We start from the raw sequence: 18,030 nt of genomic DNA, 5'->3' as shown, positions 1-18,030 counted from the left end.
GGGGTCAGGATGCCAGGATACAGTGGCCTACAGAAACCCGGCATCTAAGAAGCAAAGAGCTAGGAAGCAGATCGCTTATTGGAAAGAGACATTTCATCTCTATGAATTTTAGCCCAGGCAGCCAACAAAGCAGAAGCGAAGGAATAGAGGTCAAAGAGACCCCATGCACTGCCCACGCGTCTCTAGCCCCCCAACATGACTGCTGAGTCACAGCTGGATCCGAGGGGCAGATTAACTCACCCACAAATAGGCTGGGTCACAGTACAAATTACGCCAGCGAGCGCAAGGACACCGATCCAGAGCTGCTACCCCGGAGGAGCATCTCAGATGCTCTATATAGTGTCACTTGGGGAAAAGACTCACATACTGCTTTTTCATGCCACATTAATTCTGATAATGGGACGCTGTGAGAGGGTGACCTCGCAGACCTACAAGGGTTACAAGATGCTTGTTACTGTTCACATCACATCCTACCTGCATAAACAGTGACGACCAGCACGACACAGAAAGAAAGCCAGTGAAGAAAAAAGGTCTTTTCCTCCCAGAAGGAAAGGGATCGGAATGGTGATTCAGGACTACCCCATTTACACACCACATACATTTGGTCTCTACCCTAGAGCATGGCCTTCGTATAATACACTGAACAAACTGGATTGGTTATAGAAATAGGAGCGCATGAGTTGTATGTCTATTTATAGATTTAATCTCACACAGTTTCTTAACAACGTCAAAAAATATAAACGTAAGGTAATTCTAACCGTATTTTCTTCTGGGAAGTGGTAAACAAATGCATGCCTGAAGTTAGACTTGGTCTGTAACAGTGCTCAGTTGAAAGTTTCTAACTAAAGGGTGTGTCTGTTTTAAAAAATACTTGTCTGTTGTTCTCGATACAAAAGTCTACACTATCTTCAATAAATAAATAATAAAGTGTTTCTTAAAAGTATGAAATGTAAACTTTGTTGCCCCTTCTAACACACACACACACACGTTTTAAAAATTGCTTGAAATATGACAGGGCTCTTATGGGAAATTATGACACTACGCATTCAGTTCTCCGCAAAGTGGGGACTCGGCCACTATGTTGATGCTACCGTCTATAAAAGCACTTCTACAGCCCTAGTTAGATGCTAAGGACCTACAATCAGAGAGAACACCGTCTAACACAGGAAAGCTAGACTCCAGTGCCAAGAGAACATGCAAAGAACATTTCATGACCACGACGAACTGGGATTAGGAGGACAGTCACATGCGAACAAAAGACGATCCCAACACTTTTCATTAGCAAATCAAGTTACTACCTAGTTAACCAGCCTATCTCCCGGCATTTAAGGAGGGGGTGGGGGGCGGGGGATCAAAGAACTCAAACCAGCTTGGCACAGGGTCATACACTCCCGACTCTGGCAACAAGCACGTGTATTTCCATTACTGAGAGGTTGGTTGTGTGCGGAAGAGGACGGGAGAGTCTTAGGTCTTCCTCCCCAGATTTGTGAGGCTTGGATGCTCCTAGAGCCTTCCCGCCACCACATGATGGAGTTCCTTCACATCTTTCCACCCCACTTCCAAATTGTCACTTTCCTTTTTTCACATCTTGGGGACGTCTTTCTTGGGAACACACCAAATACGGCTGCTGGGATTTCCCATGACAATTAGGATCCGCCACACTCAAGCAAAAATGGGCTCAAAGCTGGTCACCAGCAATGACTCTTGTCATGAAACATCATAGGACCTCCAAGGCAAAGAGAATTTTCCAACTGGGCTGGCAACCAGGACCCAATGATATTGTAAAGCAGCCTTTCAGGTGACCTGTGGTGATCTAATCCAGCAGAGTACAAATTTGTAGGTAACAAACTTCCTTAACCGTCTTCCAAGCATGCTGGAAATCAATACTCAATCACCTGATAGTAGCTAGTGATAGTTCTCATTGACATCTATCAATAAAAAGACCTGGAGGGGACTGGAATGGCTCTAACAATGCACCTGCTAGAATCTTCCATGGACCAGCTCTTCAAAGAGCTAGCGCATCGTCTGATCAGGAGACCATCTCCCCGAGGGATCATATCCAGGGCAGCATTTCCAATAAGGTCCCAGTAGGGGAGTGAGATTCTGGAGCAGCGGCAGGACCTTCATAATTATTTCTAAACGCACGACGGACTAGGCGTCATAGATCAAAGGGCCTATTCAGGGACTGGTGGAGATAAGAAGTAGCGTTACATGAGTTCTCCAAAAATCCAGACATTGCATTTATGAATCTATAAACCAGACCCACGCCTCAGGCCCAGGAATGGGCCAGATTCCCAATCGAATCTAGCTGGGGGCTATGGGATTTCAAAGCCCCTAGAAGCCATGATGAGACCAGAAGTGGGGACTAAGGAAGACACAGTTTTGTTTCATAAAGTGGGAAATTGTTTGGGGGTGGGGGAAGGATTGTCGAGAATTATTCCTAGAAGTTTTGAGGGGCCTGTCTTCACTGTCTCGTTGCCCTGTGGCTGAACGTCAAACGGAGGTCTAAGGGAAGCAATGCATTTTTCCAGATTGCATCTGCCGCCTGGGGCTGGAACTTTGCCAAGCACAGCCTGGGCCCACTTCCCTATGGCTCATCAAACAGCTGCAGGTCCAAGCGGACCACAATCTCTCCTGTGGGAACTTCATGTAGCAGGAGACACTTTGTAACTGGACCCTTGGAACCCTGGTCCTTCTTGATGTCGGCCACACGGATCTCTGTCCGACCCAAAAAATCTGCAAGGAGAGAAAAAAACCCTGCTCAAAGAGAGAATTCCTTTACTTCAAGGCATGTAGTTGGCATATTAGGAATTTCTCAGTGAACTGTTATGCTGTCTTTTCTTCCAAAAGGGAATTAGGTCTGTTTATAGGAATCCATGAACTACAATGACAGAACCTAAGTTTTAAATGGAATGTAAGGAAAAAAAAAAAAAAAAGACTGTTCCAGACTGGGAACAGAGGGGAGTCTAAAAAGAGGTAAAACTGCAGACTATATGGGACTCCTGGGTGGCTCAGCGGTTGAGCGTCTGCCTTTGGCTCAGGGCGTGATCCCAGTTTGGTGATCGAGTCCCACATCAGGGTCCCTGCAAGGAGCCTGCTTCTCCCTCTGCCTGTGTCTCTGCCTCTCTCTCTGTGTCTCATGAATAAATAAATAAAATCTAAAAAAAATAAAAAATAAAAAAAAACCCCTGCAGACTATGACTTTCCCCACACCTGTATGACTTTCCCACACCTGGTGACCTCCTAGGGGCTATAAGCTTCCCGGGAGGCAATGTGACATCGCATGTCCTATGAGCTGTGCAAAGATTGGAAGAAGTAGCTCCCTGGGTTTGTCAGAGGAGGATACTTCATGATGTCACATCCTTTTCAGAAAAGCTAAGGATGGTGATCTAGGGCTGGTCCTTACTATGTCCCCTTGTACATGCCAGGGAGCAAATGCAAGCTGTGGGCAAGGAGGCCACAGCCTGGGCACCGCACGGTTCCAGCAGTGCTCCCAGAACTACCTCAAGACCACTTTTCATCAAATACTGAGTGTCAGCAGAAGAACAGATGTGAACATATTTGAACATTTTTTAAATGTGAGGCAATAACATGATGGTATTAAATGAGCCTCCAGGCCATAATTTCTTCATTTACTCATTTAAGAATTATTTATGGAAATATACTATGGGCACTTCTGTGCAGGAAACAGCCTTCTTTCAAGGTCCCACTTAAAATGTGGGAATTTGGGATCCCTGGGTGGGCTCAGCAGTTTAGCCTCTGCCTTCGGCCCAGGGTGTGATCCTGGGGTCACGGGATCGAGTCCCGCGTCAGGCTCCCTGCACGGAGCCTGCTTCTCCCTCTGCTTGTATCTCTGCCTCTCTGTGTGTCTCTCATGAATAAATAAAATCTTTTTTTAAAAATGTAGGAATTTGGGGCACCTGGCTGGCTCAATAGGAAGAGCATACAACTCTTGATCTTGGGGTCATGAGTTCGAGCCCCACGTTGGGTGTAGAGATTACTAAAAGAAAACAAAGAAGCTTTGAAAAAATAATTTTAAAAAATAAGTTGTGGGAATTTTTTTTCTGGTGGACAGATACAGCTTTATTTTGCTCACCTCATGGAAATAATCTGTGATGTAAGAACAACACTAGGTTTTTCCATTTATACCCCAGTGGAGTTAACACTATGTCGTGATATTTCACTATCTAAAACAACCATAATAACAATCCAGTCTCAAACCTTCACTCATCAGAATAAAAACTGACAATGAAACACAGTAGGATCCCACATGTGAGAGACTGTTCTGGAGACGCTGTAGTATTTAGGCAGTTACGTGCCTGTCTTGGGACCATAACTAAAGGTGCCTAACTTACGATGAGATAATTCATTTAAGTATTAAAAGGTAAAAGCCACGTGGAACAATTTAAGCCTTGCACAGATCTTGCTAGCCGTAATCCCTCACTCCTACCACTTAACTATACTCTTTGAATATAATTAAGTTGACACTGTAATCTTTAAATGTATTGTCTGATTTTTATTGGGTGAGGAAGAGAGAATTTCTTGGAATCATTGACCAGACCCCTGCTTTTCCAGGCTCACAGAAGAAACGGACAGCTGGTTGAAGGAATATGCATCCGACATAATTCTGTCCCATTGATTAACCAGACATATCACCCAAAGGGCACTGATTGATTCTTGCCACACCCGTTGTGGGCTGTCGTTCTTCTTGCTCAACTGGCTACTTTTATCCATTTTCACCATGGCCTTGGGCCAAGAACTCAAGGACTGGGCTGAGACTTTGGGGGATAGCCTTTGTTGTAGTCACTTGCTTTGGGGAAGCATAGGACCATGGTCCAGGGTCTTTATCTTGGACCGCTATACACCAAGCACACTTTGTCCACCTTCCCTGAGATACCGCAGCATCAGTGAAGGCCTCTTTCTAGAAGAGGCTGAGTCTTATCTTGTGTCAACCTCATCTGTCTGGAGGGAAGCCAAAAAACCCCGGCCACCAAGTTCCCAGGTAGAAAGCATTTACCCACCAAAGCTGAGTGACAGGGAAGAAGGAAGGACACCTCAGGGGACCATTCTCTACTCACCGTCTGGAGAGAACTGGTCCCTCTCAAACACGGTGATGCACAGGACCTCCTGCTCCAGGTCTTTGATGAAGAACTGGCAGTTGGAATTCCACTTGGGATTCAGAGTGTCCTGGATCGTCTTGGTGATGTGACACTGGGAACCCATGGTCACCTCACAGTACGGGTTACTCTTTCCTAGAGTGGATAGAGTCTGCTAGACTCCCGTGTGGCTGCAGGCTCTTCTGGGCATGGCATGACAGGGGCGTAGCCACACTGGGCAGCAATTTCCCTCCACGGGTCCCTCATTTCTATCCCCTCCCCCACTGCCACATTCGTTAAGTGGCATCAAATGGAGAATCTGGGGACTCCTGGGTGGCTCAGTCAGTTACGCATCTGCCTTCAGCTCAGGTTGTGATCCCAGGGTCCTGGGATCGAGCCCCTCATCAGGCTTCCTGCTCAGCGGGGAGCTTGCTTCTCCCCCTGCTTGTACTCTCTCACTCTCTCTCTCAAATAAATCAAATCTTTTTTTTAAAAAATGGAAAATCTGAGTGAAAACTTCCACCATTCAGCATCAGACTTAAGCTATGATCCTTAAATATTTCTAATACTTTAACCATTAGATTAATGAGCTTTAAAACTAGGCCTTTCCAGTCTCCTTGCTAGAGCCTTAGAATGCATTACGTCCACAGTGAAATGGCAGCCACTCAGATCTCTCTAAAAAGCAAAGTGGTGGGAAGGATTAAATTAAGGGGGGGAAAAAAACTCTAAATTTTTAATAGGTGTTCGAGAAACCAATTCTGGAAGGAAATTTAGGATTATGGCAATAGTACATTTGACTTAAAGCTGGCTGGGCAGGGGCGGGGGGATTACAGAAAAGGCTCCCACCCTACCCCATGCTGGAGGAAATTTGGGGTCCTTACCATGTGATCGACAGGGTTTCAGCTCAATGCCCTCAACGACGTTCACCATCAACCTTCCAATACCTGTCGCCCTTTGGGAACGGACTGTGATGGCAGGAAGAACACAAGATGGCTCGTTGAAACAACTGGCTCCCTCCCCATCTCTGTCTGCTTCAGATCAGCTGCCCCCTCCTCCCCTTACACTCTGGCTTCCTGGCTCCTGGAATTTACGCTCCACCCTCACCCTGCACCCCACTCTCCATCTCCTCGACGCCCATCCCTTCTCAGGTGCAACCCCCTCCACCCACAGGCCCGTCTTCCACCTCTAGGGACCCTGTGCCCAGCCTTCTGTGCCCAGCTTGGCAGGACACACAGCAGCCACGCCGCTGAGCAATGCATACCCAGGTACGCCTTCTCCCGCTTCTTCTTCTCAGTCTCTATATAAAGTTCTGAAGCAGCTTTGATTTTCTGCACCCAGGCAGTCCTTGGGAAGAAAAAGACAGAAAGGTGCCAAACAGAACTCAGGGGAAAAGGTTTCAGGTCTGTTCAGATTCAGCCTCCAGGACCCTACCTGCTTTGTTCATTTGCCCCTTAACAATAAAGGCTGGGAAAGAAAGTCTGGGTTTATGTCAAATGATGCTAATAATTATTCCTACCAAGAATAAGGAGGGGGTGAGTGGTATTTTTATTGATGTACTCGAGACCGGCCTTGGCCTGGGTGTCCCCGTGGAAGAGAAATGCTGTCCTGGAGATGTTGGCACACAACTCTGTCCTCTGTTACTGAAAAGCATCCCATTTTTGCCTTCCCGAAGAAGGCCAGATGGATCTCTCTTACTAAACCATCCAAGGGAAGACCAAACTCATTTCCCAGAAACGGAAGCACTTTACATGGAAAAGCAAACACAATCTGGGGGAAGCACTGTGGCATGATGCTTTCTACTTCATTTCTCAGAGACCCATGGATGCATAACTTTGGCCAATTTTCTTGCTTGGCGCAAATGCTCTTTGGAATGCCGTTGGCCTTGTGTCAAGTTCACCCTTCAGAAATGATCTATTTCCTTTGGCTCTAGGGCAGAGTCTTGAATACACAATTGAGGCAAACTACCCGCTGCTCTCAGATCCAGAACGTCTGTCCAAGCCAGACAGCTCAGGACGGGGTCAGGCTTGGGTGGTCCCATTAATCCCCAATTCGCCTTCCTATTGGTCTCTGCCACCTGGGAAACCTTGGGAAATCTGATCTCAAAGAATGATGAAGATGTGTTTTTTAAAAATTCTCAAGCAAAATCAGTTTCAATTCATTCTATTTTGAAAAATTCATGCCACGTGTTAAACTTTTGAGAGGCTCTAGTGAAAAGTATTAAGACCTGTCTCCTACCCCCTCCAGCCAAAGGTTATGGTATAACAACTCAAGAAATGTTGGGACCTTCTGGTGGATTAAATGTCCTCTATGTGTCCAGCACCCAGTGGAGCCCGGGTGCCCAGAGCCGGGGAGGTGGCTGGTCTTACCTTTCATTTATGCTTTCGGCTCGGAGGGTGTAGACTCGGTCAATGTGGGAGATGTGGAAGATGGGCTCATCTCCAGAAGGGTCAGTGGGTAATTTTACTAGAACCTCATTCAGGAAAATAGGCTGAAAAATAAGGCACAGGCATTATAAAACCAGACTGGGACTCTGTTTCCGTGAACTGTGAGTGTGTGTGAGCCTACATGCACGTGTTTTAGTAAACTAAACTTTGTGTGTGTGTAAACTAGTTTCTAATTTCCTGTAAACTAGAAAGAGAAAATGCGTGTGTGTTCCAGTAAACTCTACTGGAATAATGATTTTGTGTTAATATCAGCTTTCACGTATTACAAACTGTCAATAGGGATTTTTGCCTCCTTCATTTTGCAGGTGTTTTTTGGGTCCTTTAGAAGAAGAGCTGACTGGTCTGTTTTGGCAAATCCTAATCAGCCAACAGTCCCCACGACTTCACCTCCAGCCAGTTCCCTCAAAGATTTTCATATAAAGTGGCTAGTGACAATCCACATAAGTATGTTTTCCTTTTCCCCACAATCAGGCTAACTGCTTCTTCAGAGAAAATTCGTCTGCAAAAACACCCCCAACACAGACAAAGTTAGGAAAACAGTAGCCCAGGATGCGAAGACAAACACAGCTATGGACATAGGAGCAGACCAAATAAACAGCAGAGGGAAATTCTCCACGCATTGACTGTTTAGATTGGCTTTTGCTGGGAAAAGGTGAGGGGCACAGATGTTTCAAGCCATCCCGGGCAGTTTGGAGGCGGATCTGGGAACGTTTGGAAGGTGGGCACTGGAGTTCCAGTTTTGAGCTTTGCCAGGCCTGCCTCATCCGTAATCCTAGACCGTGAGCCCTGCCAGCGCAGGGGACCTGCCAGCCTGGGGACCCACGGTGGCCATTTAGAAGCTAGTAGATGCTTCGTCAATCTAGTTGAATGCTGTTTCTCTTCTGATGGTGCTAGAGCTTCACTGCTTCAGTTACCCTAAACCCTGGCTCACCCCTTTGCTTTCTCCTCTGTGCCACAGCCCCCAAACCCTGCTAATACTCTGACTCCCTTTGGAAATTTTCTATGCGCGCCCCCCCCCCAAAAAAAAAAACCACCAACCCTGATATTGCAATCTGGAATCAGACTTACTGTTTTGTACATTTTATACTGCAGGTTAGATTTGGGACTGAAGACTTTGTCGGTGCCGGAAGAGCCCAAGGGCTTTATGATTTGGGTCAGCAGGAGGAAGTCGTTGAAGAGGAAGCCATACAGCTCCTTGTTGCTCTTGGCCTTGTAGAGTTTCCCACTGTGCAGAAACTTGCGTGGCCCCAAGCAATTGGTCACTGAATTGAACACAAGTTGCTGAGAAAGGAAAACAAAACCCAAAGAACACACGATGAAGTGAGGTCAGTTTTTTGATTTTTGTATTTCTGCACCTGAAAGCCCGGGCTCTATCAGAATAGGAGGCTGGGACCCAGGGGGCCTGTATCTGAGGCTCAAATCAAGGACTGCTTTGAAGACTTCAAGGAGTCAATGTCAAAGACACAGTTTCGGAGATTCCAAATATCCAGATGAGTCTTGAGTATAATCCCTGCTGCTTTCTCCCTAGGGGTCTATTAGTGTCTCAGGGATTGGTGTCCCTCCTTACTTATTAGGAAATGGGAAGCAGAAAGAAAATTCTCAGCCCTCTCTCACCTTAATGAGTATGTGCTATGTCCACGCTGGGGGCAGGAATCGGCTCCAGTGATGACCCCACACAGGCTCGGACAGTCCCTTGGGCCTCTGGAAAGCAGCCACTATTCTCCGTATAATTCTTTTTATTTATTTATCTATTTATTTTTATTCTCTGTATAATTCTACAGGACATATGCTACTTTCCAAGCTGCAGATAGAGTCCAGGCCCCTAGCACGTGGGTGACTGCAAAACTCGGGGGCACTGGGTGACGCCTCAAAGCCAAGCAGAGCAGACACAGCGTCAGTGCACATTAAATCTCAACCAACTCACTCGTCCTGAAAATGTGAAGGGGAAACTCTTTTCCTGCCACTTCCCAAATCTTGGACCTGGTGCCAAGGGCTGCTGAAACCTGACTCTACCATCCCACTGGGCTCTCTCATCTCATGTGAGCAGTTTCTAAAGGGGTGGAGGTAGATTGAGGCAGAAACATGACTCCATTAGGACCCCCTTTTTGGTAGAAGGAGAGACTGACGGAGGGAAAGGCCACAGCTGTGCCCAGGCAGCAATAGGATCCAGGCAAGTGTCAGTTCCTCATGGCCCCCACCTGCCCACACTTGAGCCCCAGGTGGAAGCTCCACCATCAGCCTTCAAGGGCAATCCTCCCCAGAGTTACAAACCCTGTAGATCTCCCTGAGAAGAGTATTTGTGAAGAGGTGACAGGGTGCACACCATGTGTCCCCCAAGAGATGTTGGTGAACAGCCATCTCCCTCCATCATGGGAGAAAGAATCAGTGGTGCCTCTGTGGCTGGAGATCCACAGGCATCAAGGAAGAGTGACCACTCCACTGCACTCTTGGCCACAAGGAAGGAGGAGGGTCTCTAATCTCCCCCCGAGGTTCTAGGAGAGTCCAGAAGACTGAATGTGGTACCCTGTCTCCAAATGGGAGCCTTCGGAGAGTATTCTTTACCCTTTCACAACTCTGAAGAGGAGTCTGGAGATCAATTTTGCTTGCCTAGAGGGAGTTCAAGCTCCTTGGGGACAGACAACGAATCCAGAGAAGGCAGCCTGGATCACTGAAAGATGATGTCATGTATTCAGACTCCAGGTTTGGGCCTTCCATGTGGCCAGGCTAACACTGAATATAAATGAATTGGGAACCGTCATTTCATTTTTCTATCTTAGGACAAGAATGCCAAAGACGGTATGTATTTGAAATCTAATCATGGGTACGAGTCCAGACCTGGGCCAGGAAACAGAAGCCAACACGGCCCCATCCACGATTGTACGGTGAACACCATACAGATGAGACGAAAGCCGGTGTACAAAGCCAGGTAGGAACGATCAATAGAGAGGCAAAGAGTCTATCTCAGAGAGGTACAGAAGCCACACAACTCATAATAAGAACTTATTTCACGCTCTTATTGTGCTGAGTCTGCCTGATGGCAGCTGTGGGACTCAGGGAAGGGTCCCCTCCCAAAGAGCAGGTCACCACGTCGGCACTGCCGCCTGGCAGGTTCAGGAGCTGGTCAGGCGTGCTGTGTGCAGGGACAAGGCAGAGCTCCTCTGGATGACACACACGCCTTGCTCGCCCTGGCTTCAGCTTGCCTCAAAGCCTTATCACCTCTTGCTCTGCAGATGCCCTGCTCAGGACGTGCTCTCCACTGGGATGCCCGCCCCCTGGATTCTATCCTGGACGGATAACGTTATCCTCCAACACGCAGCCAAGTGTCTCCTTCTCTGATGCTTCCCTGAATCCCCCTGTGACTGTCCCTTCCTCCCCACCGGCACCTGCACCTCATTCTGCCTGCATCTTGTTGTAAGCACTGGGTCAGCCCCCCTACTTTATCCAGGGTCATAGGACCCAAGGGAGGGAGGGGGTCCCATCTTACTGATTTTCGTGTCCTTTGTGTTTAGCACTGAGCAATGGCACATGGGCAGGTGCTCGAGAAATGTCTACTGAATGGACAAGTGGATGAAAGAATAAGCCAACCAACCAGTGACTGCCCCTGGATTGCATATCAACCCAGAACCCCATGCTCCCACGGCTTTGCCGATCGCACACCTACACTGAAGGCAGACGGGGAGGTGAGGCAGGCGAGGAACCCCTGGTGGGGAGCCAGTGACCGCCCCTGAAGCACTGGAAGAAGGAAGAAGCCACAGGGACAGTGGGTGAGGGGGACTCTCATTCTCCCTGGACCTTTTGGTAAACCCTAGTGAACGGTGGGCGCGCATGCACGTGTGTATGGGTGTGTGCGCACGGCCACAGACGTGGATGCAGAGGCAAAGAGAGAGAGGGAATACAGGCAAAAAGAATCAATGAAACTAAAGGAAAGGTAAGCGACAAGAAGAGAATTAAATACCAGGAGAGAAACTTCTGTTTCCGGCAGACTGGTGGACTAGATAGCTGACACAGCCAGTGAAAAATTTAAAAACAGTAACATAGAAAAATGCACTTTCGAAATGCAAGCAAAGCGATCAGAATTTCTAAAAAGTATAAACAAAACAAAACAAACAAACAAACAAACAAACAAAAAAAAAAACGGTGCAGAGAGAGACCAAAGCCAGAATGAAAATGTCAACCTCTGAAGATCAAAAAACCCCAAAGCCGGCTTCAGCCCTGAGAGTGTCTCTTGAATCCACTTGGAAAGCCAGGTGGAGGGCAGGAGACCAGTGATGCCTGGGGGGCCCAGGTGGGCTGCGGGGTCTACCCCGAGATGGCCGCAAAAACACTGGCTCCCAGAGGAGGAATGACAAGTAGACTCCAGCACAGAAGGCAACAAGACGACTTGCTTGTTTTTGACCTTGGAATAAGTGAGATGGAAAAAAAAAAAAAAAAGCCCCTGAGAATTTGCAAGAGCGAGATGGCCCTGGCCCAAGTTCGCACACTCGTGTGATCCCTGAGCCCCTCTACATTTAATTTAGGGTAAGGCCGGTAGCAATCCCCGCAGGAGGAATGCTGTTTCAGACCTCAAGGTCCCGCAGATAAAGCTCCCGGGCACCCCGAACTCACAATCAGAAATCACAGCCCAGACAGTGGAGCGGAGGCCGCCGACCAGAGCGAGTCCGGGGCTGCGGGGATTGGAGTGATCGGATCTGGAATGTGCGGGAATATGTTTAAAATGTGTTAAAACAGGGATGCCTGGGTGGCTCAGTGGTTGAGTGTCTGCCTTTGGCTCAGGTCGTGATCCTGAAGTCCCAAGATCGAGTCCCACATCGGGCTCTCTGCCTGTCTCTGCCTCTCTCTCTCATGAATAAATAAATAAATAAAATGTTTTAAAAATAAATAAATAAAATGTGTTAAAACACACACACACACACACATACACACACAAGCATGGCCACTTGTGCGAGAATAAGACACAAGAGAGAAACCAGCAGGGATCCCTGGGTGGCTCAGCGGTTTAGCACCTGCCTTCGGCCCAGGGCCTGATCCTGGAGACCCGGGATCGAGTCCCACGTCGTGCTCCCTGCATGGAGCCTGCTTCTCCCTCTCCCTGTGTCTCTGCCTCTCTCTCTTGTGTCTCATGAATAAATAAATAAAATCTTAAAAAAGAGAGAGAGAGAGAGAAACCAGCAGATCTAATGACATAAAGGAACTTCTGGAACTGGAAAGAACGGCCCGGTGGCCTGGAGAGGACGGCTCGCAATCTCCCCAACAACCACCCACCCCCGCCGGCTGCAGGGCTAAGCTCGGGGTGGGGGGGCTGGGGTTGGGGGTGCACAGCCTGGGCCCCCCCCCCCCCAGACAGCTACCTCGGACAGGCCTTCGCACTGCACGTGCGCCTGGATCCACTCGAGGCGGTCGGAGTTCTCCTTCTCGCGCACCCCTTCGTTCACCTGCGAACACAGCTCTTCGGCCTTCTCCAGGGCGTGCTTCAGGTGGCTGTGGTCGGGGTGGTTCTCAGGAGTGTTTTCCAGGATCTGCGGGGAGTGGGGTGGGGGTGGGACAGGAGGCAGTGGCTTCAGGCGGTGCAGGTGGGCCCCGCAGAGGTGAGCATGGCACCCACCTTTCCCGATGGGTGCCCACGCAGGGAACCGCAGCTGCAGCCACTGGTGGTTGGCAGGGTCCCCTGGGGAGGCAGGGGAATGACACACGATTTATATATACCTGGGGGTCGAGGCGGGGGTGGCTGCTGCGAGGGTGACCAGGATGCAGCCTTACACATCTCCCTCCTAGAGATGGCTCTTTGCTAGGTCTGCGCACTCTGGAACACATCTGAGCAAATGCGCGTTTATTCCGTGCAAAACACTCGGAGCCGGAGGCTAAGAGTGCCAGTTCTAGAGCTACACTTCCTGCGTTAAAATCTGTGCCCCCGGGTTGCCTGGGTGGCTCAGCGGTTGAGCATCTGCCTTCCGCTCAGGTTGTGATCCTGGCATCCCAGGATCGAGTCCCACATCGGGCTCCCCGTGGGGACCCTGCTTCCCCCTCTGCCTGTGTCTCTGCCTCTCTATCTGTGTCTCTCATGAATGAATAAATAAAATCCTAAAAAAAAAAATCTGTGTTCTGCCAGTGACCAGCCGTGCTATGGGCCAGTCCCACAAATGTTCTGAGCCTCAGGTTCCTTATAGGAAAAATGGGGATTCTCATCGTACCTCCTCTATAAGGGTAGCTGAGGGGTAAATGATTTGATACGGCAATGCACCCCGCAAAGTACCTGGCGCTTAGAAGGTGCCCAACAAATGAGAGTCGTTACCATCAGATTCTCAAAGGACTTCGGGTATTAGGAGCAGTCGTGAAGAAAGGTTCTGAGCCAGCTTTGGAATGCACGGGGGATGCAGAAGGTGTACCTGCCTAGGCCTTGTCCTCATACAAATAATTCAAATGGACCTAAGCATGAATAATATCTCACCTCAAAGATACCCTTTGGCATAAAGTCCCAGGTAAGCACCTAAATTGAGAAAAATGCACATCCTGGGTCCTGTGTCCCCCAGTCATCTCCAACAACAGCCCCACCCTCCAGGCCAATCCTAGCTGTGTTAGGATCCCTTTGGAAACTCCTGATGTCTCATCCCCGACCATAGCCCCGGGTGTGTGTGTGTGTGGGGGGGCTCCCATGTAGCAATTTTCTAGAGCTCTCCAGGTGGTTCTAACGTGCAGGCAAGTCTAAGGACTACCGCTCTAGACCGCTCTATTTTATTTTATTTTTAGCCCACACAACTGGCTTTTGCCAACTCCTTTGTTTTGGTTTTGGTTTGGCTTCCTTTTCTTTTCTTTTTCTTCAATTTATTTAAACTAAGAACAACAACAACAACAACAAAAAACCCACAAAAATAGTTTACCTGTTTATACCATCCCCTACCCCTGCCTCTGGCAACCACTAATCTGTCGTGTCTATGAACCTGCGGGGGGTTTTTTTATTAATTTTTTTAAGATTCCAAATTTAAGGGGATCCCTGGGTGGCTCAGTGGTTGAGCATCTGCCTTTGACCTGGGGCGTGATCCTGGGGTCCTGGGATTGAGTCCTGCATCAGGCTCCCTGCATGGAGCCTGCTTCTCCCTCTGCCTATGTCTCTGCCTCTCTCTGTGTCTCTCATGAATAAATAAATAAAATCTTTAAAAAAAAAATTCCAAATTTAAGAAAGATTGTATGGTATTTGTCCCTCTGTATCTGAGTTTTATCACTTAGCCTAATGCCTCCAGAGTCCATCCCTGTTGACACAAATGGCAAGATTTCACTGTTTTATAATGGCTGAATAATATTCCATTATACATTACATTATATACATTCAACATATATATAACATATATTCACATCACAATTTTTATATCCATTCATCCATCAGTGGATAAGTTGTTTCCATGTCTTGGCTATTATAAATAAGGCAGTGATGAACATGGGGATGCATGTATCTTTTTGAATTCGTGTTCTTATTTTCTTCAAGTAAATACCAAGAAGTGGAACAGCTGGATTGAATATGATAGTTCTATTATTAATTTTTTGAGGAATCTACTTACTATTTTTCATAGTGCCTGCACCAATTTACTGTATGCTTTTTGATGCAATTGTAAATGGGATTGTTTTCTTAATTTCTCTTTCCGATGGTTCATTATTAGTGTTTAGAAATGTAACAGATACTTGTGCATTGATTTTCTATCTTACAATTTTACTGAACTTGTGTATTAGTTCAAACAGTTTGTTTTATTTTGCTTCAAAATGAAAATGGGCTTATTAATTTCTCTAATTATCAGAGTGTCAAAATTCAGAAAATTCGGGAAGTAATGAAGATCCTAAAAATCATCCGTAATCTCCCCATCTGGAGAGAATTTCTATATATTAGTCAAATGCTTTGCCTACACACACACACACACACACACACACACACACACACTTTTTAGAAAATAAAAACTGAACCATACTACCACACTACACTGTACCATTTTGCACCCTGTTTTTTCTCCACTTCATAAGTTATGTCATTTGATGTCCATTTTATGTGGACCTATGCTATCATTTGTTTCCTTCAAATATTTTATTTATTTATTCATGAAGAGACAGAGAGAGCAGCAGAGACATAGGCAAAGGGAGAAGCAGGCTCCCTGCCCGATACGGGACTTGACTCCAGGACCCTCAACCAGTGAACCACTTTTAAGGACCCTATGATATATCATTCTAAGGATGAACTACCTGGCATTTAAATATTTCCCTTCCCATACAGCTTCATAGTGTTCTTAATTTTTCAATATTTCTGAGATTATTTTTGCAGAATAAATTCCTAGAGGGGGAGGCGTTCAGCCAAGAGAATCTGCAGTTTGATCTGTCCATCACCCTCCAAAAGGCTGATCCACTCTACCTTCGACCAGCATCTTTGCTCACCCTGGCGACCTACATTTTCAAGATATGCCTATCTGGCAAGCCCAAAACAAGGTATTTTCTTCTTTTGTTATGCATCTCTTTTATTACATAGTTAACTTAAGCTTTTTGTATATTTAGTATACAAGTGTACTAAATGATAAAGCTAATGTTTATGTACTATTTAGTAGGAGCCAGGTACTTTCCATATACTACCTTGGTTAATTCTCATAACCCTTTGCAGTAGGTATTATTAGTGTCCCTAATTTACTGAAGAAGTTGATGCTCAGAAAGGAGCATTGTACCTCAAGGGCACGTAGCAGCGGTACTGAGATTTAAACCCAAGCAGCCTGGCTCCTGACTATGTGTTCTTCACCGCTACTCTACACTGCCTGTCAGAAATATCTAGTTGTGTATTTTGCCTATTTTCCAATTGGAGTATTTTTTTCTTCTTGAGCTGTAAGTTGCCTTACATAGATGATAGATAGATACATACATACATAGGTATAGATGGGTAATCTATGGATATTTCATATCCTACTTACAGTCTGAAATGTGGTTACCCAGCTTACACCTATCATTTGCCTTTCATTATTGTTCATTATATTTTGTCACACAGAAATTTTTAAGAAAAATGCTTATGCAAATAGCATATTAACACATTCTTGATATGCAAGATTCAAAGAATACAGAAGTACATAGAGCAAATGTGGAAGTTCCCCTCTCATTATCCTACCCCAGAGGTAACCAGGTAACACTGAAGGGCATCCCTTGAACTCCTTTTAGATGCTCTGTACACATTCAATAATCACATCTCATTTTTCCTCTGTTTGACAAAATGAACCGCACTGTAAGATGTCTCATGATTTTTTTTTTACATACATAGAAGTCTCTGTATTTTTCAAAATATTTTCAGAGTACAGACCTACTGTAATTTATTTGCTTTATCTAATATCTAGGTTGTTTCCAGAATAAAATATTTTTTACGTTCGCTACAACCCTAAATCTTTTAAATTTCTGCCCTTAGTGCCACGCTAAGAATTTCTCCACCTTAGCATCATAAACGGTATTTCATCTTAGTACTTTTGTGGTTTTCATATGTATCTTGTAACTGGCCACCTTTTAATATTCTCTTCCTGGGGCACCTGGGTGGCTCAGAAGGTGAAACATTTGCCTTCGGTTCAGGTCATGATCCCAGGGTCCTGGGATCGAGTCCCACATTGGGCTCCCTACTCAGCAAGGAGCCTGCTTCTCCCTCTCCCTCTCCCTGCCACTTCCTCTGCTTGTGCTCTCTCTCTTTCTCTCTCTCTCTCTCTCTATCAAATAAATAAATAAAATCTTTTAAAAGAAAAAAAGAGGAGCACCTCAGTGGCTCAGCCAGTTAAGCGTCTGCCATCGGCTCAGGTCATGATCTCAGAGTCCTGGGATCCAGCCCCAACATCAGGGTCCCTGCTCAGTGGGGAGTCTGCTTCTCCCTCTCTCTCTGCCTGCCACTCCCTCTCCTTGTGCTCTTTCTCTCTCTCTCTCTCCCTCTCTCTCTCTCTCAGATAAATAAATAAAATCTTTAAAAAATAAAAAAAGAATAAGAGGTATCAGTATGAACTCATGGGTTTTAATATGCATTATTATCTACATGAATTGATCTAGAAATAAATATAAATGTATGTGTGTACACTTAAACAAAAGTATGTGTGTATGAATATAACATACATATATACATATATTCCTGACTCTGCCACTGAGGGACCCAAAAAGCAGTAACACTCTAACAGCAATGAGCACCTCAATACCCAGATATGGATTTCTAAAGTCTCCATTAAAGGGAGCCACAGGGGCGCCTGAGTGGCTCAGTGGTTGAGCGTCTGCCTTCGGCTCAGGGCATGATCCCGGGGTCCCAAGATCGAATCCCACATCAGGCTCCCCGCAGAGATCCTGCTTCTCCCTCTGCCTATGTCTCTGCCTCTCTTTGTGTCTCTCATGAATAAATAAATAAAATCTTTTTAAAAGGGGGTGTGGGGAACCAGACCTAAAACCTCTCTCCAGGAGGTATGCCCCCTGTGGTTATATAATCACAGGCTCAGAATATGTCTGAGTCTGCTCACTCA

The 18,030-nt window shown here is 46.5% G+C and overlaps 1 protein-coding gene across 3 annotated transcripts in view; it reads right to left on the bottom strand.

Moving 5' to 3' along the window:
* Positions 1-687: 687 nt before the first annotated feature.
* The window catches only part of ITSN1 (intersectin 1), a 212,381-nt gene continuing 195,038 nt past the window's right edge, over positions 688-18,030 (bottom strand). For 2 of the 3 annotated variants that reach the window (XM_072806828.1, XM_072806829.1), the window contains 7 exons: positions 12,889-13,056; positions 8,609-8,821; positions 7,463-7,584; positions 6,358-6,440; positions 5,978-6,061; positions 5,079-5,252; positions 688-2,736 (listed from right to left, as the gene is read on the bottom strand). In XM_072806828.1, the coding sequence (XP_072662929.1) occupies positions 2,588-2,736; positions 5,079-5,252; positions 5,978-6,061; positions 6,358-6,440; positions 7,463-7,584; positions 8,609-8,821; positions 12,889-13,056 (993 nt within the window). In that variant the 3' untranslated portion in view covers positions 688-2,587. Of the gene's footprint in view, positions 2,737-5,078; positions 5,253-5,977; positions 6,062-6,357; positions 6,441-7,462; positions 7,585-8,608; positions 8,822-12,888; positions 13,057-18,030 lie in introns of those variants that run through there. The other variant, XR_012021338.1, reaches the window with a different exon arrangement.

The sequence above is a fragment of the Canis lupus genome, chromosome 30 (genome assembly GCF_048164855.1).
Source record: "Canis lupus baileyi chromosome 30, mCanLup2.hap1, whole genome shotgun sequence".
Lineage (NCBI taxonomy): Eukaryota > Metazoa > Chordata > Mammalia > Carnivora > Canidae > Canis > Canis lupus.
This window is presented reverse-complemented; position numbering and strand designations above follow the sequence as displayed.